The 26,610-nt window shown below is 45.1% G+C and overlaps 1 protein-coding gene across 1 annotated transcript; it reads right to left on the reverse strand.

Annotated features, from left to right (window-relative positions):
* Window positions 1-34: 34 nt before the first annotated feature.
* On the reverse strand, window positions 35-26,481 carry RANGAP1 (Ran GTPase activating protein 1). Its single transcript, XM_081209536.1, has 16 exons — window positions 26,311-26,481; window positions 18,768-18,926; window positions 18,242-18,369; window positions 17,068-17,127; window positions 15,865-16,044; window positions 14,936-15,070; window positions 13,758-13,916; window positions 13,471-13,584; window positions 10,642-10,741; window positions 8,968-9,052; window positions 7,663-7,831; window positions 5,987-6,109; window positions 5,515-5,617; window positions 4,926-5,014; window positions 4,105-4,226; window positions 35-867 (listed from the first exon to the last, which is right to left on the reverse strand). The coding sequence occupies exons 2-16, from the start codon at window positions 18,877-18,879 to the stop codon at window positions 798-800; spliced, it is 1,749 nt and encodes a 582-aa protein (XP_081065662.1). The 5' UTR covers window positions 18,880-18,926; window positions 26,311-26,481; the 3' UTR covers window positions 35-797.
* Window positions 26,482-26,610: the final 129 nt, after the last annotated feature.

Raw genomic sequence — 26,610 nt, forward strand, 5'->3', positions numbered from 1 at the left:
AATATGAACAGAATGATTCCGAGGAGAGTCAATATTGATTTTTCTTATACTGAACCAAACCTATTTTAATTGAGAGCGTTTATGCTTAGAAATATTACTAGCAGTTTTCTTGCAGGCCACCAGAATCAGTCATTTCAATGAGAAACATCAGTGACTAATGGGGGAAGGCTCACTCATGATGACCCAACAACCAATGAAATATCCCCAATTAGGAATATATGTCACGGTCCACACAATATAATAAGCTAAATTTATGAGAAACAGCAAAAATAGTGACATTGCTTTATACCTGGTGCTGGCCTAGAGCTGGAAGAATTGCTCCCCCAAAGCTCATAGGACAGTGCAGTAAAAAAGTTAGCGTCAAGATTTTCTGTTACCCCATGAGAGGTGGTCCTCTGACAAACAGTCCCATTTAAGCCATTTAGTGAGTCCAAAGCCCTGAATTTGGAAACAGAAGTTTCAGCTAAACAAAATGCAGAAAAGCTGAGGGAAGACTAACCTCATAGAAAAGGGAATGGGGGAAAACAACAAAGTATTTACACTGGGAAAGGCAGAGTTCACTTTGGAAAAAAGAGAGCTTAAAAACACACAGCCCCCTCAAAAAACCACAAACACGTTTGTTTAAAAAAAGCACATGGCAGACTTCCTCAAAGCTTTAGGTAGCAGTAGGTGGCCAGACATCCTGGTGTCAAGAGAGGCAGAATGTTTTGTCCGTAAGTCCCGTTGTCTTTATCTGCTCTCCATCTCAAGCACTCTGATGGCAGTCCTATAACGTGAGGGAAACAGCTTCCTGGGTATTACAGCTGGTGGAGGGTTTGTAAGAGCAAGTGGCGGGCAAAGGAACAGGAATCCAAAGCATGATTGGGTCTGCAAAGATAAAATGGAAATAGGAGAAGGGATCAATGTTAATGAACTTGTACTCGGATCAACAGATATTCTCAAAAGGGACAAAGAGTTCAGTTACGTAGCCCTGGAATCTGCCATAGGCAGCTGCAATCGCTAGGTGCTTTAAAAAATACTCAAGATTTCCCACAATGCAACAGTCAGATACACTTGTATGTGTCCCATGTACATGTAGGCCCCATGGTCTAAAACGGGAGGCGGGGGCTAACTGGCTGCCCAGATGTTGTTGGACTCCCAGCATCCTAGCTATGGTCCATGCAGGATGATGGGAGATGCAGTCCAACAACATCTGGAAGGCCACAGGTTAGCCACCCCTGACCTATCAGGATTATTCTGGTGTAACTATGGAGTACAGAGCAAAGTGTACTGCGGGAAAATGGGGTTGTGGTGCAGAAACAGGATTCAACCTGTAGCAAGAGTGAGGCATGGAACAAAGAAGTTCTGCACTGACAGACGTCTATCTAGGACAATATATTCTCTCTCTCTCTCTCTCTCTCTCTCTCTCACACACACACACACACACAATCTATCTATCTTCATTATTTAATATGACTTCAACTCTGCCACAATGTGGTCAACCACTAGGTGGTGCTGCAACAGCATGGGGATAATTGCCAAGAAAAGGAGAGTGCAACTTTATTGAATATTTGTATTACTGCTCACACTGGGGCATGGTCTGAGACCATCTGACTGCCAATGCCCACTTGCATGATCTTATAAGGTTCAGTGGAAGACAAAAGAGCAACATGGATACAACTGTACTGCTCATATGGATGAGAACAGAAACTAAAGTCTCTTGGGGTCAGATGAAGCAAACACCAAGCATCAATGAAATTAAAGCCTTGTAGCACTTTGGCAAAAGGCCTTGGCTTGCATTTTCATTTTAGAAGGTGTGGAACCCCTTCTATCCATGTGAACATCACAAATCCTATTTAAATCACCATCTAACATTATTGCACCTTCTTGAAAAGACATCAGTTTAGAACAGAATTGTAGAGTTGAAAGGGACCCTGAGGATCATCTAGTCCACGGGTGTCAAACACAAGGCCCGTGGGCCGAATCCGGCCCGCCAGACCTCGTCATGTGGCCCGTGTAGCCGCCGCCGCCTGCCGGCCTGCACCTTTTATTCTCACTTTTTTTTTTTGACACAAGAAAGCCGCCTCTTCAGCGCATGCGCGGCAGCCTACAAGCCAGAGAACGTCTGCCCTCTAGCGGCGCCGGCCGTTCTACACAGGAAACCTCCACTTTACATGCATTCAGGAAACCTCCCCTTGTTTTTATATTGAGCGCATGCCATCCTGTGATGTGACAGATCCAACGGCTGCCTGAACCCTTCTCTCCTATACTGTAAGTACATATGATGTATGTGGGGGGGGGAGGGGTCTGCTTATTAGGGGGGGGGGTCTGCTTATTATTATTCTGCTTAAAAGTCTGAGCGGTAAACTTTGGATATACTGACCACTTCCGTGTCACTTTACAGTGGTATAGGGACTATAAACTACAATCAAATAACCCAAAAATGTCCAAGAAAAGAAAAGTTGACGCAGAGGGAAGGCAATTTCAGGAGAGATGGGAAAGTGAATACATGTTTGTGATTAATGGAGACAAGCCGGTATGTCTTATTTGCTATGAGGCAGTGGCAGTGATGAAGGAATACAATTTACGCCGGCACTTTGAGACCAAACATGGAGCCAAATTTGCTAACCTTAGCCACCTGGAAAAGCAACAAAAGGTCCAAGAATTAAGTGGAATTAATAGAACTTCAGTGCAACAGCAGCCTGAAAGCGAAGTTCCAGGATGCGACAGTCGACGACTTTTACCGTCTCCTCCCCCCTGCTTTGATGCCACAGCTCCGACTTCAAGCTGCACGTGTTCTGTCCATGTTTGGGAGCACCTATCTATGTGAACAGATGTTTTCAGTCATGAATCTGAACAAGACCAAGCTCAGATCACGCATCACTGATGATAACCTCCATGCTGTTTTGCGGATTGCTACAGCACAAGACCTAACGCCAGACATCGATGGACTGACCTCAGGAAAACGATGTCAGCCATCTAGTCAGAAAAGTTAAAGCCTTGTGTTTGCCATATGTGTAATAAACAGTGTTTGGCAATATTTGTATGTTTTTTAAAAAATTACTGTCTGTTACCAAAAATCATTTTTCAATAAATTGTACAATAATTGTACATTTGAATATCTACTTGCCATTATTCTGACTATGTTTCTGCTTTCAGAGCTAGTTATTACTTACATTATTAGAAAAAAACAGTAATAATTGAATGCAGTGACAATAATTTATGATAATAAAGAGTGGACACATAGTCCTATAGATACAACCGGCCCTTTGTGGGTGACCAAACTGCTGATGCGGCCCCCGATGAATTTGAGTTTGACACCCCTGATCTAATCCAAGCCCCTGCAATGCAGGAATATGCAGCTGTCCCATATGGGAATGAACCTGCAACCTTGGCATTATCAACACCACATTCTAACCAACTGAGCTATCCAGGCTGAGTAAAGGGGTATTTTTGAAAGGGTATTTTTAGGAAGGGATGGTAAACAGAAGCTATAGTTAAGGTAGTAGCATTAAGTTCCGCTTTGGCAAAAACAAATCTGCTAGCATCGTCCATGCAATTTACAGTTAAGGAGTAAAATTTGAGCCCTTCAGAACTCCCCGTGGGAGGCTCTGTTAATGAAAAGTTCTCATGTCATTCTGCTCTTTGAAAGGCAGACCTCAAGGGGATTATTGAGACCTTATGATAAAATATGAGTTTTGATTAACCACAGTATTGTAACAATCGTTAGAACACTTAACATTAAAACATCTGAACAAGGTTGTACTGTGAATGGCTCTGGAAAAGAGATCCTCTCTCTCAGGTCCCTCAGGCCATTCACATAGGCAACAAATGGAGGGGCATTAATAAATCAAGCATAATGAATGAACAACCCCTCTCCAGATGAGTGTGTGATTCCAAGGCTGGATACCTATCACCCTTAAAAAAACCAGCCAACCAACCAAAAAAGGCTTTTCAGCAAAAAAGTAAGCTGTCATTACAGTTTATGGCTGACGTTTAAGCCCTTTGCAATATCATGTGTTGTGCTGAGAGGTTTCTGCTGGATCCAGCAATATGATGTGTCTCTGTTCTCTGGGAGCAGCTAGTGTTCCTAATTGTTCTTATGGAGAAAGGCGCAATACTCACTTTGTAACAAAGGCCAAAAGAACTGGCACAAGAGATTTAGGGAAATAATCCTGCTGGACCATGTGGTTCAGAGTCATCAAAGGGCCATAAAGGCTTGGTACAGCCTTGATCTTCTCTTCGCTCTGGAAGGTACAAGCAGACATGAATGAGATACAAATGAGTATCTGGGATCGTTCAGAGACCACCAAGAGGCGGCTGATTTTTACAATCAAGGAGTATATTTAAATTGTGTTGAGTATATAAATTGGCTGAGATGGTGCAGTTCAGATACCAGTGTCCCCTGTTTCTCTCCCATCCCTTCGTGGCTGCCTACCCTAGGGCCTTTCAGAGCCCAGACAATTTCTTTTTGGCCTGAGAAATGAAAGCATGTGCCCAGTGTCCCTCCTGGCCTTACAGGACATCCAGCTGCCATATCATTTATACCCTTTTTAAAGGGCAGAAAAAGCCCTCAAACAGATGCATTTGGGATAGATGGGTGAGGAGAAGGTAAAATTTCACACTTAGCTGTTGCTTGAGCACAATAGGTACTTGATCAAGGCCCTGTCTATGCAAGTGTATTATTTGCTTTCCATTCCTACCACATGCCTTCCATTTGCCAAGAGCAGAAATGGGTACTTCCATTTTAGAATATCTGGTATTGAGAACAGATTTCTGTTATCGCTTATCACCAGATATGCATAGAAGCCTTATATAGTCACAGAGAAAGAACATCTTCCACAAGCAGCTATCTTGGTCTTCTAAATCTCTCTGATTTTTGGAACAAGGGTGCGGTTTGCTTATACAGACCACACCTCACAGCTGCCATTTGCTTCTCCTCTCACCTTGAGCAAACCCATGTGAATCAGGAGGCTGGTAATGAAAGCATCAGAATTGAAGGTAGCTGATGAAAAAGCTTCTCTCATCATGGCATCTGAAAAAAGAGAACGGCAGGTTTCAATTTTTCAGGGAAAGAGGCTCTCAAGCTTTACAGTCCTGAAGGCAGGTGGCCAAAAGAAAGACACTAAGAACCTGGTGGGTCACAGAACTTAGCTGGTATCTTCCTATGGTGGCTAATCTGCAGCTGCTTATAGCTCTTCCTATAGCATTTTTGTGTCCCCCACAATATCCCTCACCCAAAAAATTGGTCATTATAAAAAAATACTTAATTTTTACTGACTGCTCCCATAGGCTCCCTGCTGTGATACCAAAAAGGTTTTTATGACCACCTCAAGACCCCCAAAATGTGTCTTTTCTTACCAAAACTAATAATTAAAAATTGGTCATGCCCTCTTGAACCCTGTAGTCAATGCAACTGACCACTGGCCAATCAGCCCTTCAGCTAAAAAAAAGGTTAGCCACCCCGGCCATAGCGACTGAGCCTGATCGCCTGCTCTTTGCCATCATTCTATTGGCCAAAGTTCCCAGGCTCACCTGTTGTTTCATTCACTGCTGATTTTACTGTTGGCTCATCTTTGAACACAGAAGATATCTTCAGAAAAACCGTAACAACTTTCTCTGTGTCAGATGTGTCTGTCTAGAAGAAACGTAATTCCAGAATCAAAAAATGCAGAATCAAGGGCAAGCTTGAAAGAACAACTAGTCCATGGCCATTATGCCTGGAATTGCAGCCCATGCATGACACCTGCATCCCCAGCTATTTCAACAAGTAGCAAGCATGGGAAACACAGCCAGATGGGTGGGGTATAAATATTATGATTATGATTTTCAGGGGGAAGAATACAGATAAGTCTAATTATACTCAAGCATATTTTGTAGCCTTCCTGAAGTTATGTAAGTATTTGTACTCTGAATCCTCTGAAGCACCTAATAAAGACCAATCTCAAATTGTAGCTTTGCAAAAACAACAACCCCCCACGACTCATGAAAAACAGCTGTGACTTACCTGCTGCGCTATTAAGGTGGAGCATTTAGGGCCTAGTCGCAACAGTTTCTCTGGAGATGGAAAAGCAAGAAAAGTGCCAACATCCACAGGAGGGAGAGAAGGAGAAACCACTGGAGTAGAATCCTGGAAGAGACGGCCCTGAAAATTAGTGCGCCCTAGTAATTCCCCAGAAAATTCACAAGCGCCAAAACTCTAGTGCTGTAGATGAGAAGTGGAGGGAAAGGCAGGTCCCAAAAAAGAGTTGCGGCAACATGGAAGGTCGTCATAAATAAGTTAGTGCAGAAGAGCCTAATGCTATATTACAACACCCTAAATCTGCCCTGCTGAGCCTTTCTATCGAACGTACTAAGGCCACAGCAAAAATATCTTCCTATCACTGAAGTCTTGTGCCTCAGGAAAAATGAGGGTCAAAGAAACCTTTCTCTGTTACAAGCCACTGCCTCAAGACAACTGGAACGCCTGGACGCAGTGAAACCTACAAGGGCAGCTCCCTCTTTACCACTGCTCAGTTGTGGGGGAGAATTGTGGGAAAGCAAGGAAAAACTATGGGGTTTCCCCCACAAACCGCTCTGTTGTTTGGGATGAAGAGGGAGCTGCTTCGGTTGTTCCTGAATTATCCCTTCCAATGGACAAAAAAGGGATGGCGCACAGGGAAGAAACAAAGTGAGAGAAAGAGAAAGGGGAAGAGAGCTCTCTCTGTGTGTGTACTGTTTGTGCATCTGTCCAAGAGTGTGGGATGGTGCCACTCATTGACAGTCCTAGCCCTCGGAAGGCATGTGGTCCCTGGAGAGTTAGTCCTCAGACTAGCGTCTGATTTAGCATTTCTGCTTTAAATTTAGTAGGCTAACTTTTGTTAGCCCCATTCACATTAAACCACAATTTAACACTATAGTTTAATGTGAACAAGCAGAATACTGATGCATACTGCTCAAATGTTCCTGCGGTGCTCCTCTCCTGCCGTGGCTGAAACAAACCAGAGTCTGGCTTGATTTATCATCTGAACCTGGGCTTCTGATTAGGCTGGAAGACAGTGATACAGCAGCAACTTTAGAGCAGTCCATTTCAGCATGCTACTTGCTCACATTAAACCACAATTTGTTTTAACCTGTGGTTTAATGTGACCTGTGAATCAGGGCTGTAGTGCTTCAAGTTTGTAAAAACAACTCGAAAGTTTTTCCAGTAGCTAAAAATATTTGAATCGAAATTCTTGCTTAGCAGCCCAATTTGACTTGTATTCACTCGATACATTTTAATTAATTTTATGCAACGCTGCATTTGGAAATGGAAAAATTACAGTGAAAAATATGGCAGGGGAAATCTTACAGAACACTTTCCCACCTCATATCACTTCATCCACAGCTTTTTTTTAAAAAAATAAAATTTATTAAGAATTTAAGAATTACAAAACAAAGTAAAAAAGAAAAAGAAAAAGGAGGGAGGTGTGAGGAGGTCGATGAAACAAGTTAATGAAAGATAAAGATATGGAAATATTGGAGGTGTTTTTTAATTGTTTTTGCTTTTGTTTTTGTTCGGATGTATTGTGTGTTTTTTTGGTCTTTTTTTCTTTTCTTTCTTTTTTTCTCTGTTTATACATATTGTAATGTATTGATTTGTATTCACTTCATCCACAGCTATTTTCCCTCTATGTGAAAGTAACAGGATCTGTTCATACTTACATGTGCCTCCAAGATTTTTTTAGGCGTCAGTGATTCTTGCTCTCCCTGGCCTCTCTCCTGCAACTGAGTTGGCTCTTCTTCTTCCTCCTCTTCCTCTTCCTCCTCCTCTTCCTCCTCCTCTTCATCATCGTCATCTTCATCATCGTCGTCATCTTCTCCATCATCATCACTAGGTGGACAAGTGTGAGAGAGAATGTTATGAATATAGCTGCTTCATGCCAGATACAAGCATTTTATTGCCAGTCAGTTTGTAACAATCAACACTAAATAATCCTAAACACAAATAAGAGGAAGATCTAGTGGCAAAGATGGAAGGACGCACACTTGTAGGAGTGGCTATTGTCCCTAGTGGTCCATTCAAGGAGCAGCAGTTGGATCTCAGGAGTGGATATCATCCATCACTGTATTGTTCTTAATGCTATTTTATGTTTTATTCTATTTTTACACATTTCTGTACACCACCTTGATGTCCTATATGAGTGGGTGGTTTATAAATAATAAATTGTTTCCCCAGAGCCTTCATCAGTGACTGAATTTGATTGTTTTCCAGTTCCTACCCCATCCCCTTTTCCTTTTGTTTTGTGAATGTTAGACTGTTACCTCGTGGACAGAGATGCATTTGACATTTAATCTTTGTATAGCTCCTAGAAAACTGGTGGTATATGATCCAATCATACTCGGAGTGGACTCACGGAGATCAATGGAATTGAATTAGTTATGTCAATTGACTTCATTAGTCTACTCTGACTTAGTGGAATACAACCTAAACTTATCATCATATTTTTCTTGCCTCATTTAGAAAACTGTAGTCACAAAGCAAGTTTTGTATCTTTACACAAGCAAAAACCAAGTAAAATGGCTTATAAAATCTTTTTCTTAAAGGAGCTCAGAAAGGCAGAGAACAAACCCCTAAGCCACCAAAAAGAGCAGCAACAAGTGCTACCCGAAAAATATTTTCACACTCGGGAACAGAAGCTATGCATCCTGGCAATGGTTACCTAGCCAATCATGACTAACTAACATAAGGAATGAGCCATTTCCAAAGAGGGTCCATACAATTTACGTTTTAAGGAACGAAAAACTCAGGCCAACCGATCAAGAGATGGGCATGTCCAGGGCCCCCGAGTCAGATTTATCCCACTGTAACACTCCTAGAATGGTTGTTATAAAAACAGCAAAACCAGTTAGGAGCCCGAGCTTAACTACTGTTGGAAAAATGGCCATTTCACAAGCAGCACAGCTTGCATGCAGCTTCACTAGAGAAAGAGTTCCTTGATTACCATAGCTTCTTCATGTATATCTTACCTCAGAGTTCCAAGCACTTCTGCCATGTTGAAGCCTTCAAGGATCTCTTGGAGCTGCTCACAACCCTCCTCTCCAAAACAATTCCCTGTGGCAAGACAGACATCAGCAAAGACTGTAATCCCCACAATGCACCTGCAGCCATCCTGTGACTCTCTCATATGTGTTACCGGGCAGATTTGGCAAGTAATTTTGTGTAGAAAAGGGCAAAACTCTGTGGGTCGTGGGAGGAGATTTCAGGAACTGCTGAAGGCTATCTGTTGGGACTACGGATTTAAGGGAAGACTTTGAAGGTGTCTGAGGAAGAAGTTGGAAAATTGCCAGACTTCAGAACTCAGAGAACCCTATCAGTTGCAGGACTTTGCAGCAACCAAGCTTAGGACTTGGCTGTGGACTTTGACACAGCAATGACTTTGAAACAAAGAATCCTCTCTGGGTTGAGAGGGAGAAAGCTACTTGTACCATCTGTGTGTGTATGTAAAGGGGTGTATGTTGGTGTTGGCCCCATAAAGACCACTCTGCTAAACAGCTGTTTTCTGTTGTGAGCTACTTGACTGAGCTTCTTGTGCCACATGCACCCAACAAAAATTCTACAGCTGCCATAAAGGCATTTGTCTAGCAATACAAACTGCTGGGAATGAAACGGCTATTGCTTCAGTATTATCTTTATATGAACAACTTGAATATTTAAATGCCCAATCATGGGACGTGCTCTGAAGGAAATGCCACTTCAGTTGGGTTTGCTGGGTCTATGTGGAAGAGTGTTTAAAAAGCAAGTCTATTGTACTTTGGCATGAAGTCTCTGACACAAAATGGCTAAATTGTAGTGGTGATATAGAATATTCATGAACTTTATATATGTTAGGATTCTTGCTCCATGTTTGCAGTCATGGGATTGTTGTCTATCACATGACGGTGTACGTTTTCATTCCACAGTGTGGGAAGTGGCGGAGACAGGATGTTTTGTGTTACTGTGTTCCGTGATGTGGGACTATTGTCCTTTGTTCTCTCTCTTTGCTGTCTGGTGAGAAAGAGGAAGGAGCTAAGTCAGAAGGCTCTGAGTGTATTATATGTAAATAAAGTAGATTAGCCAAAATGCTGTGCTACTGAGTTCTGTTACGTAAACTGCTAACACTCTGCAGGATCCTAAAGCGTGCTAATGCCTTTTGGTATCAGTCGCTGTGATGTTCAGGCTGGAGAAAGCTTTTGAAGCTCCCGAATGACCGACCAGGAGGGAGAGAACATGCCAGTCAAGCATGTGACTCTACCAGGGTCCTACAAGCGAGTAGGACGATCCTAACAATATATGCTCAGAGAACAATATGTCAGAATGTTTCCTATCCATCTTCTGGGAGAGTAAATCACTTTGGCTAGGACTAAGACCCTGCACAGGCTCTAGGAACTACAATAGCATTGCACGGCCAACTGATATGAGATTCAATTACGGTAGTTAGGGAAGCTAAAGGACAGGAATCTCAGAGACAGGATTGGAGAAGCAAGTGTTTGGGGTGGGCAATGGACCGAGAACCTATGGAAAGGTTGGGTTAAACAGAAGGTTGGGGAAAAGAGGGAACTGAGGCACACAGTATTCACATGCTGACCTGAATGAACCAGGCAACTATCCAGCTACAGAGTTCTAGTAAAAGATTTTTGACACTGACATCCTAAGCCTCATACCATTGAGATCCAGCTTCTGTAGCTCCGACTTGTCCTCAGTAGCCTCAGCAATAACTAGAGCAGCATCTCGCTTGATTTCACAGAAAGACAAGTTGAGTTCCTAAACAGACAGAAGCTATGGTTTTAGAGATTTTTTTTTTTTTAATTAGACATATATTTTGCATGTTCAAGCCAGGTATGTCTACAATTCACATTACAAAGTACCAAATCAGGAATCCAAAAAAAGCTTCCTTAAAAAGGTAGTGATGAGGTTAGGGGAGAAATGACTGAATTATGAACAACCTTGTTTAAGAGATTGCAAATACCGTATTTTTCGCCCCATAAGACGCACCGGCCCATAAGACGCACCTAGATTTTAGGGGGGGAAATAAAGGAAAAAAAATTTATTTCCCCCCCAGGTGCGCTGCGCTAATCCAGAAGCTTGGGGCAAGCTGAGCTCAGCACGCCCCAAGCTTCTGCATGCCGGCAAGCAGTCCGCTGCCGCCCCAAGCCTCCCGCACCCGGCAGGAGGTCCCGCCGGGTGCGCAAGGCTTGGGGCGGCAGCGGACTGCTTGCGCGCACCTAGAAGCTTGGGGCGTGCTGAGCTCAGCACGCCCCAAGCTTCTGCATGCCGGCAAGCAGTCCGCTGCCGCCCCAAGCCTCCCGCACCCGGCAGGAGGTCCCGCCGGGTGCGCGAGGCTTGGGGCGGCAGCGGACTGCTTGCGCGCACCTAGAAGCTTGGGGCGTGCTGAGCTCAGCACGCCCCAAGCTTCTGCATGCCGGCAAGCAGTCCGCTGCCGCCCCAAGCCTCCCGCACCCGGCAGGAGGTCCCGCCGGGTGCGCGAGGCTTGGGGCGGCAGCGGACTGCTTGCGCGCACCTAGAAGCTTGGGGCGTGCTGAGCTCAGCACGCCCCAAGCTTCTGCATGCCGGCAAGCAGTCCGCTGCCGCCCCAAGCCTCGCGCACCCGGCGGGACCTCCTGCCGGGTGCGGGAGGCTTGGGGCGGCAGCGGACTGCTTGCGCGCACCGAGAAGCTTGGGGCCAGCTGAGCTCAGCCCGCCCCAAGCTTCTCGGTGCGCGCAAGCAGTCCGCTGCCGCCCCAAGCCTCGCGCACCCAGCGGGACCTCCTGCCGGGTGCGGGAGGCTTGGGGCGGCAGCGGACTGCTTGCGCGCACCGAGAAGCTTGGGGCCAGCTGAGCTCAGCTGGCCCCAAGCTTCTCGGTGCGCGCAAGCAGTCCGCTGCCGCCCCAAGCCTCGCGCACCCGGTGGGACCTCCTGCCGGGTGCGCGAGGCTTGCAGACACTCGCCCGAAGCAGGGGGAGCCCTCCAGAGGGCTCCCCGTGCTTCGGGCGACAGGCTGCCGCCCCAAGCCTCGCGCACCCGGTGGGACCTCCTGCCGGGTGCGCGAGGCTTGCAGACACTCGCCCGAAGCAGGGGGAGCCCTCCAGAGGGCTCCCCGTGCTTCGGGCGACAGGCTGCCGCCCCAAGCCTCGCGCACCCGGTCGGACCTCCTGCCGGGCGCGCGAGGCTTGCAGGCATTCGCCCCATAAGACGCACCCCGATTTCCCCTTCATTTTTGGAGGGGAAAAAGTGCGTCTTATGGGGCGAAAAATACGGTAGTGCTTGGTTTTCTTTTTAAGAACCACAGAAATAAATCCTAGATGAAGGTTTATGTTGACTCTTTGTAGTTTTAGATTCAGTACACTACCTCTAAGCCAAATTTCATATCAAATGGATGCAAAACACTTACATTTCTCTCAAACAGAATAAATGTCGTTCTTCCATCACGCCAAGTGGCTTGTAATATACCGTATTTTTCGCCCCATAGGACGCACTTTTCCCCCTCCAAAAATGAAGGGGAAATGTGTGTGCGTCCTATGGGGCGAATGCAGGCTTTCGCTGAAGCCTGGAGAGCGAGAGGCATCGGTGCGCACCGACCCCTCTTGCTCTCCAGGCTTCAGGAAGCTATCCGCAAGCCTTGCAAGCCCGGTGGGAGTTCCTGCGGGCTCACAAGGCTTGCGGGCAGCAGCCTGCAGCCCCCGCGAGTATCCGCAAGCCTTGCGCGCCCGGCAGGAGGCCCCGCCGGGTGCGCGAGGCTTGGGGCGGCAGCCTGTCGCCCGAAGCACGGGGAGCCCTCCGGAGGGCTCCCCCTGCTTCGGGCGAGAGTCTGCAAGCCTTGCGCGCCCGGCAGGAGGTCCCGCCGGGTGCGCGAGGCTTGGGGCGGCAGCCTGTCGCCCAAAGCACGGGGAGCCCTCCGGAGGGCTCCCCCTGCTTCGGGCGAGTGTCTGCAAGCCTCGCACGCCCGGCAGGAGGTCCCGCCGGGTGTGCGAGGCTTGGGGCGGCAGCCTGTCGCCCGAAGCACGGGGAGCCCTTCGGAGGGCTCCCCCTGCTTCGGGCGAGTGTCTGCAAGCCTTGCGCGCCCGGCAGGAGGTCCCGCCGGGTGCGCGAGGCTTGGGGCGGCAGCCTGTCGCCCGAAGCACGGGGAGCCCTCCGGAGGGGGAAATAATTTTTTTTAATTCATTTCCCCCCCAAAAAACGAGGTGCGTCCTATGGACCGGTGCGCTCTATAGGACGAAAAATACGGTATTCATGCTTAGTGGCTATGTTTTGGCATTAATTCATAATGGTGCCTTTAGCTTTAAGATGGATCTCAGCCATAGGCATGAAAATGAGTAGTCATGTATTTTGTCAATCCCTATTTCAGGTTTTTTTGAGTTAAACGGTATGGGGAGATGGACAAAAGAAAAGAAAAAAAGTATTTCCTATTTGAAATCTCACTTAATCACTCAGATTTCTCCCAAGCAGCTTAACAAAATACAGTATCTTGAAAGATTTAAGTTGTAGCCAATACCTTCAATTTATGGAGTCCTTCATTAACAGCTTCAGCAATGGCAACAGCACCCTTGGAACGTACTAGGCAGTCACCAAAGTTGATCACTTCCACTTGTCTGAGTTTCTTGAGGGTCTGAATGGAATAGAGAACATTATTCCACTCACTATTCTACTTGTTCGTGGAAGACCACACGAGACCAACTTAATCCTAAGGAAAGTGTTTCCCCCGCTACACTTTCTCAGGATTTCCTGGCCCAAGTCACTGTTAGAATCAAGGGGGATTAATTTTAAGTGAAAAGAGCTCACCTCTGCCATAGCCACAGCTCCCTTCTCTGTAAAAGTGTTATCGTTCAGGTTGATCACCCTCAGCAAGGGATTGACAGCAAAAGCCTCAGCTAAGGCTGTAATTCCTGGATGGTTGATTCCATTTTGTGGCATATGAACTTCTTCCAGAGTCCCAATAGCCTGAAGGGGCAAAAACAGAATGGAAAGCAAATAAAGTTCGTGTCATAGGTGATAATTCTAGGAGAGTGGTGTTCTCAGATCCTTTTCTCTCCATCTTCCACAATTGTTTTGGGGTATTCTGTCTGAACCCTTTGTATACTATTTAGCGATCAAAAGTGATTGGCTAATTTGAATAATGAAGAGCCTAAGCGCATTCCTGATTCCAGAATGTTGAGACCCAGAACAACTTTCCTTTCTTGTCTCATTGCTTACTCATCCTGCTTTATTTACTTTTTAAAATATTAGTTTTTGTCTCTCTTTCTAATTTAGTTCAATGCCTCCTCTTGCTCTTTTTCTTCAGAGTGAAATCATCTCTCTTTCCTCCACACTTCTTCTCCCAACCACTTTTACTCTGCATGTGGCGAGTTTCTGGTGCTGGCATTGGTCCAACAAAAATTCTGCAGCACAGCCGGAATGCAGGGTGGGTGAGTAAGAAGAACTGAGGCCCACCTAAAAGTGGAATGCAGTCCTCTAGTAGTCCCTGGCCCACCAACTGAGAAATACTGCAGGTGAGTTGCTGTTGCTTACCAGGAGGGAGGGCCAATGGAGCAGGGAGGTCAATGTGGTGCAAAAGCACCAGCAGGAACCCTAGATTGATTCTGCCAGTGTGTTTGCTCCGCATCAACCTCCTTTCCACTCTGCCCCGCCTGATAAGCAAGAGCACCCATTTCCTGGCAAGCTAGCACAGTGGTGCTACTCTACCTGGCAAGCCGCTTCTTGCAGCAGTATCAACAGAGGTGACTTAGGCTGCCTCAAATGGCCTTTTCTGATGCTGCAACGAACTTGACCACTACTAATACCATTCAATGCAGGAGATAGTAGCATTGTAGCAAAAGGAATTCGTTTTTTAAAGGGCACCACAACACACTTTGGAGGAAGAATATGCATGTTCATTAACACCAATGGCTAAGAGCATCCGTTCCCATGCAACAAATGTCAGGGCAAACTTCCTGTCTCAAAGTCCTGCTTTTTGTACTTACACTGAATGCCTCAGCAAGAGCAGTTGCACCATCATTTTCCAGGCGGTTCCTGCCAGCCACAAATACTTTCAGAGCCAAAGGCTTGCCTTGAACACTTGATTTCCTGTGACACTCTTTCAAAGCTGCAGCCAAGATCTAAAGTAATAATAATACCAGACTGTTTATGCTACTATAATGTCATTTTGGCCTGAGGGATTCCATTCCTATAAGGCACACATTTAAGCTACCACTTCCTATACAAACAAACAAACAAACAAACAAACAAACAAACAAACAAACATATATACATAATGCAGGCACTCTGCAGGAAATATTACACACCACTGAAGGCTATTCCCAGCAATAATATCATGAGGGGAATGTAGGTTAGTAAGATGCAATGACTCTGTTGTGTGTCTTCAACTCAGATTTCCATGTGTGTGAGATAAGGACACAGGTCCCCAAATTAGGGTCTTGGCTCCCCTATCCCTCTCAAAAAAACCCCCATTCTATGGCAGGCAGAGGAATGCTTTAGATATTTTTAAAAATATCCGTCAAACATTAGACTTTTTTTTTACTAGAGAAAGAGAAGCCTGCCCACCCTGTTCAGCTTGTAGAGATTTTAATGCAGACAACAATCTGAAGCAATAAAAAACTTGTTGGCAAACAGAAGCCCTTCTGGAACCGGTTCTACTCAAGAGCTCTAAATCAAAGCTTCTGAATAGTCAACACTTGTCAGAAATAGGGTTTGAAGACAGTGTCAATCAACTGACACAACCCCGCTGGGATCTTCCCTTTGCAGTACCACTTGAATTCAAGTTCCACTTTAAGGGGGAAATGTGACATCATGGTGACATCACGTGATGGATAGGCAGGAAGCCCCAATAGTGGGGGTTTCAGGTTTCACCCTGCTGTGAAGACTGGATTCCCCACCCAGGAAATGCCCTTACCTTGCCACCACCAATGCCCATGCCACAATTGTTTAGCTTGAGCTCCTGTAGGGTGAAACAGGCAGGGCTTTTCAGAAGTGCCTCAAACCCACGCACTCCATCTGGTCCAAAGGCATTGTCACTCAGATCCAGCTCTGTAAGCTGGCAGCCAGCAGAAACAATGGCCTCTCCAAGTGCGATCTGAAAGATGAACAAAAGGTAAATTTGACACAATGTCCCCGTCCACTGCAGAGGACAGAGATCTGCCCTGCAGGCATTTCTTGCCGTCTCTTTTCACTCATCACCCGCTAGCAGCCTTGAGAGGCTCCTTCTCGTTCATAAAATGGAGAAGTTGCAGGCAGGCAGGCAGGCAGGCAGCTGCCCTGTTTCGTGTCCTATGTGCCATGCCTGTGCCAAGGAGGGGCAACACAAGTCACACCCATCTACCTGGATGCTGTGTTCCTGTTCCCTCCTGGCCTTTTCTCCAGCAACAGATATGTTGTGACACCGAGCAAAGAGGACTGAGGAAACAGCCACTGATGACACTCTGCCCTCCTTATAATGCCCTAATGTTTTATTAAACTGTTACCATCAAAATACTGATTCCAACATTACTCAATTTCTGCCCAACAGAGATCTCTCTTGGCAATTAATCTACGGCAACCAATTTCAAAGCTTAAAATTACAAGTCTTCTTAACCTTCCTTTTGGTCATTCATTAATCACATCCCTGTCTCTACCTGAAGCAGGGGTGGGGAACCTAAGACCCTCGAAGTTCTCCTCAGGCCACACTCCTGACTGGCTCTGCTTTGCAGCCCAAGTGGTTTTGCCTGGAATGAGTGTGTCCTTGAACTCTGACAGTGCCTCTTGGATGCATGGATAGAGGATAGCAAGGTGTGCATGACTGTGTGCAGAAACTAGCCTACTGTACAAAGGTAATTTCTAACTTTATTGCCCCACCCACTTTTGCCTCTGCCTCTACCTACCACTGGCATGTGGCCCTCGGAAAGTTACCCAGAAAGGGTAAAAAAGCTTGGGCTGAAAAAGCTTCCCCACCTTTGCCATAAAGTCCCTGTAACAGAAACAGTATATTGCTCCCACTGTTGATCATCAAGCTCAGAAAGCCATTCCTACACTTTAGCCTCAGAAAAATATCATAAGAGCATGGAATAAGAAACAATGAAAATGGCATTTGGTAATATTAGCGACCTAGTCTTACACTTACCAGAGCAGGGGGAATTTCAGATCGTAGTCTCCCGGTGAACATATCACTCCAATGACATCTCTAAAATAAGACATATATATATTATATACATGCTTAAAAATAAAAGTACATTGTAATCTACCATGATTAGTCAAAGTATTTGTACTCACTCACTCGGTGTGCATAATGGAGAGCTACATTGGCTTTATATCAAATGTTTTTTGCTCAAGAGTAGTTTTTTTATAATAACAGGTTTTTGACAGCACATAGCAATAATACATAGAGATTAGAAATTTGGTAAACTAATCCTTATTGTTGGTTTTAATTATTCATTAAATGTTTAAAACATTTGTCTTCAACTGTTTTTTTACTGGTAGTTTCATTGCTTTATTCCTCTGGGAAACTGCTTTGAGGGTTGTTGTTGCATGCAATCAAGTGGTATATAAATTTTGTGAAATAAATAAAATCACCATGCTCCAAAGGAGGCATGCAGAGTGGCATTTGGAATTGAATTTGCTCAAATATCCAGTATAATCTTGCACACTAATTTAAAAATATTACCGCATACACACACAAGCTTAGTAATTACAGCCGAAGCAGTGCTACTTCAGAGTTCATAAAGAAGGCAGGAAGCAATGTCTTTTTAAAAATAGGGTCTATCTATGCAATCACCACCCCACCCCAAAAAATAGTCAGACGGTTGTTTTGTAGTCAGAGGGTTGAGGGCAGGAGAGAGAATGGCTGAAGAATTCATAACTGCTACTGTAAGACCTAGCATATTTCATTTTCTTCCCTGCAAAAATAGTAAACTTTGCTTGAACAATGGTTTCAACCAGTATTTGCTCCACCAATTCAAACTTTTCCTTAAATCAAGAGTGGGGAGTCTGTGTCCCTCCAAATCATGGCAGAATGCAGCTCCCAGCATCCCTGAGCGCTGGCCAGGCTGGCTGGGGATGATGGGAGTCCAACATCTGGAGACCCACAGGTTCACTTAACCAACAGAGTCAATCACAGGAAGCACAGTGGTGAATGCCACTTATAATTTAAAATTGCTAAAGCAGTTTTGATTTTTTTCTTATGTTTGTGAATGTCACAGATCTCCCTGGGCCTGTTTTATCTGCTAGTCAAGCAGCCAATGAATTTAAGCTGCAAGATAATGAGTTTTCCACTGTCCATCATCCACTGAAATGCTCACCTTGAGCTGAGATTTCTTCTCCAGAGCCTTGGCAATGACCTTTGCTGCCTCCACCCCCACAGTGTTGCCTTCGAGGCGTAGTGCTTCCAGGCCATCGAACTCCTCAATCTCTTTAATCACCTCTTCGGCTGCACAGAATAAGCAGAATATTACTTTTCCCCCAAACTGAGATCTAACAGTGCTAACAGTACCAGTTGTGCAATTAAAAAAAAAAAAAAACCTCTGGAGAAAGGGGGTGTGTGCAGCCCAGGTATGTACTAAGGGTGGTTGGAGAATCTCTCTTGAATCATTCTCCTTGTTTGGGTCTCTAGAGGAACCACCAGAAAGAATTTGCCTGTGAAGCACAGATACACATTCACCCTGCAATTCAGAATCCAAAATCAAGGAAGGATTGGGTTTCCTGCAAATCTGCCATTTTAGAAAGATTAAGGGGACGGGGACGGGACACACACATATATTTGATCAGGCCAGACTTTTCCAGGATCTAATGCTGGGAAAACATTCAAAGCAGTGCTATTCCTCTTACCATCTTCTGCGGTATTGAGTTTCAGACTCTTGCCTTTGAAGCTCAGCTGCCCTCCGCCCACCTGAGTTTTAGCTAAGGACTCTGCCAGCTTAGAAATGTCTTCGGATGCCATTTTTTTGGATTGTGTCAACCTTTACTGATTACCAGTTGGGAAGGGTGCTGAAAAAGAGGAGAGAAAGCATATACCATCAATGGGGTGAAAATGTGCTGTTCAATTATATGTAGAATTTATTGTTTGATAGATAACTACTTTCAAGGCTTAACCCCTTAAGTGCTCGTGGAGAAAAGGAAACAGTCAAGAGAAGGGAGCAAAGGGTTAAACCATCACACAACCTCCTGCAAAACAACTATTTCAGTAGACTAATAATCTTTGCCTACCTTATATTATATGCCGCGAGAAAAGAGGTCAGAACAGGCTAACACTGGGGTGAAAACTGCCTGCGAGGATAGCAAACAGGCCCTGTCACATGCAGGCGAAAATAAAAGAACAATAATTTACCCAAGTCACCACATGCCAGTTCTAAGAGCTGCGGATTAGGAAACAGCTATTGAAAAGAGGCTACAAAGCATGGTTTGCTAGTGTGTACTGCCACGCTTCTGCTAAGTTCCACATAAATAATGCAGTTTGCTTTAATATTCAGCATCAGCACATTTCAGGAGAGGATTATTTGCATGAGGCTGATGATAAACTGGGGCAAGCATGTCAAACTCAAATTAGTAGAAGGGCAATATTCATCAACTAGCAGAACCTAAGCAGCCATATCCATAATTTTAAAAAATCAGCTCCACACTCATTCACAAAAGGTTGATTTCCTGAAGTCCTGTTCCTGATTTCTGCGCACCTAGCAAAGCCTGAGCGAGGAAAAGCTCCAATGGGGAAGTTGGGGAAAAGACAAGTTTGAAATATAGGCAATCAGATTCCTCATTATAACACCTGCCTACGCTTTCTCTCATTAGCAGTATCTGGAGGAGGAAGGAAGCATTTCTCTGACCACATACTCTGGCTGGGTTCAATCCCAGCCACTAACAAGGAACTCTGATACGGCCCAAATGTTACATACACAGCTTGACCATTCAACACTATGGATTTTAATGGAAATGAAAAGGAGCCAAAGCTAGATGACACAGATTAGCAGCTATTCCCAAGTTTGTTTCTCCCTCCTTAAGGGCACTGGTTTCCTATCATCATTATTTGTCACATTTTTGCACTAAGGTGTCTCAAAGTGACTTACAACAATAAAAACAGTATCTATGTAGAATGTGGCATGGGCAACGAAGGCTACATTGGAGACACACATCTCATAGTTCAGGACCATCAATGGTATACACAGTTTACTGTAAGATACAAGCCCCTGCAAGTCAGCAAGAACCACGGAAGCTGGGCTCCCAGAATCAACATCCAACTGACACCATGTTACAATGTGTGCTACCTGGACTTTCATGTGGACCACCAGCATTCATGTATGTTCATATACACACTGCTGAGAGGTTTAGGATCTTTTGCTGGAGTTACGAGGTGTGCTTGTCATGGATGTGTGTTAACCCTTAGTCTTATGCCTACAAGCAGCTCTTACACAAAGAAATAAAAGAAGCTTGGTTTACTATGTAACACAGGGGTGACAGAATATATAAAAATGCTGCTTTAGGCGGCAAAGTTACAGTCTAAGCAGGTAGCAAATGACAATATGTATACACTTTGATGAAAGAGTAAGATTCCCAAATTATTCTAAAGGCCTACAAAAGCATGGGCATGGCAATTTTGCCTTAAACCCACACTGGGGGGGAGAGGGAGAGGAAAGTATACATGCCCTTAAAGTGAAGCAGACGTATGCAGAGTCCTAGGGATCGCTGGGTCAAGTGCTGTCCTGTTGGAGCTGTGAGAGCTAACTAATCTTTGCATCTAATGGTTTTTTAATACCCTTTTTGCCAAGGCATGCCAGTGGAGAAGGGAGGGGGTTGTGAAATGAGTAGTTTCTATAATTTCTATAGTTACTTCTGGAATTTCCTGCCTAGTTCTCATCTTTGGTCATCCTGTTCCTGTCTGTTTAACAAAAAGGTGAAAGATTTGTGACAGTGAGCAATTACCTGAACCTTTACATCACCTTATCATTGTGCCGATGGATCTCACTGAGGAGCTGAGTATCCTGCACTTGACAGCTAAATTTGCCTGTGTTAATCCTTAAAATCAGATATGTGTGCGTGAACTCAGGATATTCCTGATTTCAGGATGCTGGAGTAAGGCTTGTGCCAGGTTACCATGGAGTTCATCATGGAGGGTCTCATTTCAATCTTATACTTGATCTACAGAGATAAACCATATCATAAACTCAGATTCACACACACTTCCTTCAAGTACTGTGAAACTCCCAACTACATAATAAAATCACTTGTTGCTATGTTTCCTGGCAATTTGACCATGTTGGGTAATTTCAAAAGTCCACTTTATCATGTAGCAGGGAGGGAAGTTACCCTAAAATAATTTATTTTATATTCATTTCTAAGCACAGCTGTAGAAATTGGCACCAAAGATGACATGGTCTGCAACAGTTAGAATTGTGCGAGCCACAAAACCAGAAAATGTGGAATGTGTGGTCTATCGGTCCAAAGTAAGCAAAGCAAACCTATTACTGTTCTATATTAATATCACTTTTTTTAGATAGGAAGGAATAGCCACTTGTTTCTTATCTTAGCACCAGAACTCATGTCCACAGCACTGCATCTGTTTGCCACCTTCTAAAATGAAGATTACCTTCATGCTATTTTTAAACAAGGGGTGTCACATTTATCTACAGGCCTAATTATATCTCTTGGAATTAATATTTTGCTAACTAGCCCCCCCCCCCCGATTTCAATCCAAATTCTTATTTAAAATGTTGCTTGAGCATGCTTTTTCAGTTTTAAATTGAGTCAGCATGCCACATAACACCCTGAATGCCAATTGTTAAAAGGCTGATCCAGCGCACAAATCTTCCAGTATTCTTAAATAATATACTAAGCATCTGTCATAATCAACATTCATTCCTAGGTAAGTCTCTCCATCTCCTTGATCATTCTGGTTGCCCTTTTCTGACCCTTTTCCAAATCTACAATATCCTTTTTGAGGTGAGGCAACCAGAACCAAATATGGTTAAACCATAGGTTTGTATAATGGTGTTATGATATTGGCAGTTTTCTTTTAATCCCCTTCCTAATTTTTCCTAGCGTTGAAATCACCTTTTTCATAGCCACTGCACACTAGGTTGACATTTCCATTGCGCTATCTACAGGTACTTTCACCCCAGGGCCTTTTTCTTGGTCCCTCAAGAGTTCCACAAGGCTTCATCTTATGACCCATGCTATTCAACTCTGACATAAACCAGTGGGAGAGAAGCTCCAGAGATCTGGAATGTGGTGTTAGTACAACCACTTTGAGGTGGGCTTTTATATTTTCACAATCAAGTGGTGTATAAATTTTATGAAAGAAATAAAAATAAACAAACCAAGAAGCATGGTAAGGACACCCAATTTTCTCTTTCCCATTTGATTCTAGAGAGGTTGCGTGAGATCTTGAATCACTGCTTGAATTTAAGGAGGGACTGGATGTGGGCTAATAAATTCAGATTCAATTCAGGTAAGGCAGAAGTGCTGTTGATCAGGAGACCCAATCCAGGGTTAGGTGTAAAGTCTGTTCTGGACAAGGTTCAACTCTTCATAAAGGAGCAGGTTCACAATTTGGGAGCTCTTCTGGATCCAACTTTGCTCTTGGAGATCCATTTCGTAGCAGTGGACAGGACTGCTTTGTGCTGCTTCAGCTTGATGCACTAGCTGTACTCTTACCAGGAGAAAACAGCTCTCCTCACTGTCATGCCTTTTCCACTTCTAGGCAAAGTTAACATAAGGCACTTTATGTTAACCATCTCTGAAAACTGTTTGAAAACTTCAACTGGTCCAAAACGCTGCAGCTAGAGTTTTGGCCAGGGCCTATCTTCCACCTCAAAAAGGATATTGTAGGACTGGAAAATATTCTGTAACGGGCAACCAAATGGTCAATGGACTGCAGTAATTCCTCTCTGAGGAAAGAGACTCTTTAGTTTAGGAGGAGGAAAAGGTGAAAGGGGACATGATGGTATAGATTGGGGGGGGGGGCGTCCCGCTAAACCATAGGAATGAATAAATTGAATGAAATGAGGAAACTCCTGGGCTGGCTTATGCAAACCTGCCTGGCCAAGCTAGGGCAATTGGCAGGAGAACTCCTCCTCCCAGGTGTGAACAGAGACAGGGGTCTGATTTGAAGGGTTGTCAAGCTGATGGGGTGTGCTTTTGAGCAGAGGTTTCTGGGAGGAATGAGCAGGAAGAGCGGGGGAGAGATCCATCTTGGCCAGGGAGAGAGGAAAGGTTGCCTACAATGCCGTTGGCCACGCTGTAAGACAGGCACCCCCAAACTCGTCCCTCCAGCTGTTTTGGGACTACAACGCTCCAACTACCGCACAATTGCACTCATTTCACACGCTAGCAAGGTTATGCTTAAAATTCTACAAGGAAGGCTCAAGAAGTATGTGGACCGAGAACTCCCAGAAGTGCAAGCTGGATTTAGAAGAGGCAGAGGAACCAGAGACCAAATTGCAAACATGCGCTGGATTATGGAGAAAGCTAGAGAGTTCCAGAAAGACATCTACTTCTGCTTCATTGACTATGCAAAAGCCTTTGACTGTGTTGACCACAGCAAACTATGGCAAGTTCTTAAAGAAATGGGAGCGCCTGATCACCTCATCTGTCTCCTGAGAAATCTCTATGTGGGACAAGAAGCTACAGTTAGAACTGGATATGGAACAACTGATTGGTTCCAAATTGGGAAAGGAGTACGGCAAGGCTGTATATTGTCTCCCTGCTTATTTAACTTATATGCAGAATTCATCATGCGAAAGGCTGGGCTGGATGAATCCCAAGCCGGAATTAAAATTGCCGGAAGAAATATCAACAACCTCAGATATGCAGATGACACAACCTTGATGGCAGAAAGTGAAGAGGAATTAAAGAACCTTTTAATGAGGGTGAAAGAGGAGAGCGCAAAATATGGTCTGAAGCTCAACATCAAAAAAACGAAGATCATGGCCACTGGGCCCATCACCTCCTGGCAAATAGAAGGGGAAGAAATGGAGGCAGTGAGAGATTTTACCTTCTTGGGCTCCATGATCAGTGCGGATGGTGACAGCAGTCACGAAATTAAAAGACGCCTGCTCCTTGGGAGAAAGGCGATGGCAAACCTAGACAACATCTTAAAAAGCAGAGACATCACCTTGCCAACAAAGGTCCGTATAGTAAAAGCCATGGTTTTCCCAGTAGTGATGTATGGAAGTGAGAGCTGGACCATAAAGAAGGCTGATCGCCGAAGAATTGATGCTTTTGAATTATGGTGCTGGAGGAGACTCTTGAGGGTCCCATGGACTGCAAGAAGATCAAACCTCTCCATTCTGAAGGAAATCAGCCCTGAGCGCTCACTGGAAGGGCAGATCGTGAAGCTGAGGCTCCAATACTTTGGCCACCTCATGAGAAGAGAAGACTCCCTGGAAAAGACCCTGATGTTGGGAAAGATGGAGGGCACAAGGAGAAGGGGACGACAGAGAATGAGATGGTTGGATGGTGTTCTTGAAGCTACCAGCATGAGTTTGATCAAACTGCGGGAGGCAGTGGAGGACAGAAGTGCCTGGCGTGCTCTGGTCCATGGGGTCACGAAGAGTCGGACACGACTAAACGACTAATCAACAACAAACAGGACCAGTGGTCAGGGTTGATGGAAATTATAGTCCCAAAACATCTGGAGGGACGAGTTTGGGGATGCCTGCTGTAAGATCTGGACTCCCACCACGCAGTCTGAAGGTGCAAATAAACCATATTTTTTTAAAGCACAACAGTATCTGCCATGTCTTCTATTCTCCAAAGGGACAAAGACCCTGTGTGTGTCCCTGTGACCCCATGGGCTCTTGCCACCACTTGGCAGTGAGAGAGGCAGGCACTGGACTTTTGTAACAATATACCGGTATAAAATTACGCATAGCATGGATTTATTTAGTGGGTGGAGTCTGTCGTCCTTTTCTTTAGAACCTAGGATCATCCAAAGAAGCTGAATGATGGGAAATTCAGGACAGGCCAAAGGAAGTACTTCTTCAAACGCATCATAGCTAAACTATGGATTCACTATGTAGTGACTGGTGCCAATTTGTTTGACTTTGAAAGGTATTACATAAATACATTGAAGATAAGGTTACCAGTGGCTACTTGTCACAATAGCAATATTCTGTCTCCAGTACTGAAGAAAGTATGCTTGTGAATATGCTAGGGAAAAGGAACGGCAGTGTGCTGTTGTGCTTATGTCCAACCTATGGGCTTCTCATCACGGGTTTCCAGTTCAGTTCTGCACTATTTGAGACCATGATATTTAAAAAGATCACTCCCTCCCCCATCCACTGAGTTATCAGCAGAGGCTTGGCTTCACATTTCACCACTATCAAAAGTGTAGTTGGGGTGGGGAGAAAGTTAGCTTTTTGGCAATGGCTCCATGAATATCAAGCTTTCTAACTCATTTTTTCTGGTCATACTTTAACTTGATTTCCCCATTAATGATACTGTATTGCTAGTTCTCTGTTCAGACTGTTGCAGAAAACAAAACATTTTTTTTAAAAAAATACATAAAATGTATTTAATTTTCCACTCCTGTTTTGATAAACATTTTAGTGACTATCAGTGCTGCTAAAGGCACATTATTACCAGCTCTTCAGTTCCAAAACGCTTCAATATTATTATTAACTAGTGGTTTGTTACACAGGTCAAGAGACTGTCAACTTGTTTCCACTAGAATAATCAATTCCCAAACAAAAGTCCTATTTAATACCTTTTGTTTTTCCAACTTTATCACCCTACTCCTGAAGCAAAAGGAAAATGCGTGAAGCTGACGTATTTCCTCATGTTGCAAGCTATTTCAGTCATCGAGCGTTGCTCAGCCAATCTAGACACACCGCTCGCCTTCATTGACTCAGTTCCGCCTGCTTCCTCGCTATTCTACGTAAGCAGCCTCCCATGCAGATGCTCACTTTAAAAAAGTAAGTGGAACTGAGAGAAGGTGAGCAAAGAGGTGACTCGAGTCCCTCGCTCCGTAATGCACGGGCTTCGCACAAACGCAACAGCACAACAAAATTACACAACAGGCTCACCCGAGTGGGCCCTAAAACTGCCAACGAGGGCGTGACGTCATACAGGGAAGGGACCGAGAGTTTTGGGCTGGTAAAAAAGGCACTCCTAGTAGGGAGGTTTGGATCCACGTCTCCGCCGGGCGAACCGAGCACGGTGTATGTCCCGTGGGAACGTACGGACACGTGTATCTCGAGGGACAACGCGCAAGTGCCTCCTCCTTTCCCACCACGCGCCGCGCCTGGCATGGCCGGGGCGGAAAGCGGGGAGGCGGCGCTAGCAAACCCACCCGGCGCCCTCTCACCGGCGAGCCTGCCTAATAGACCCAGCCCGCCAACTCCCGCCCCTCCTCGCGCGAGACCACCCCGCCGCCGCTTACCTGCGAAAGCGCCGGGTTCCAGCCTGTCACGTTGCAGCCGCTACCGCAGCCCCAAGCCTACGAAGACGATGGCGTTATGGGAGGCGGAGGATTTGAAAGCCGGCAGTTTTGTTTCCTACGCTGTGATTCGCTCTTCGCCTTCCCGGTCTTCCGCGCCTGCGCAGGAAGGGGCTTTCACGGCCTGCCTGCCTCCTCCCCTTTGCCCCCTCCTTCCTCCTAAAGGCGCCCAGGCAATTGTTAGTGCGAGAGCCGAAACGGAGGGGAGAGGTCACAATTTCGCGTCGCACGACGCGGCTCCCC

Source organism: Podarcis bocagei (genome assembly GCF_964188305.1).
Source record: "Podarcis bocagei genome assembly, chromosome: 10".
Taxonomy (NCBI): domain Eukaryota; kingdom Metazoa; phylum Chordata; class Lepidosauria; order Squamata; family Lacertidae; genus Podarcis; species Podarcis bocagei.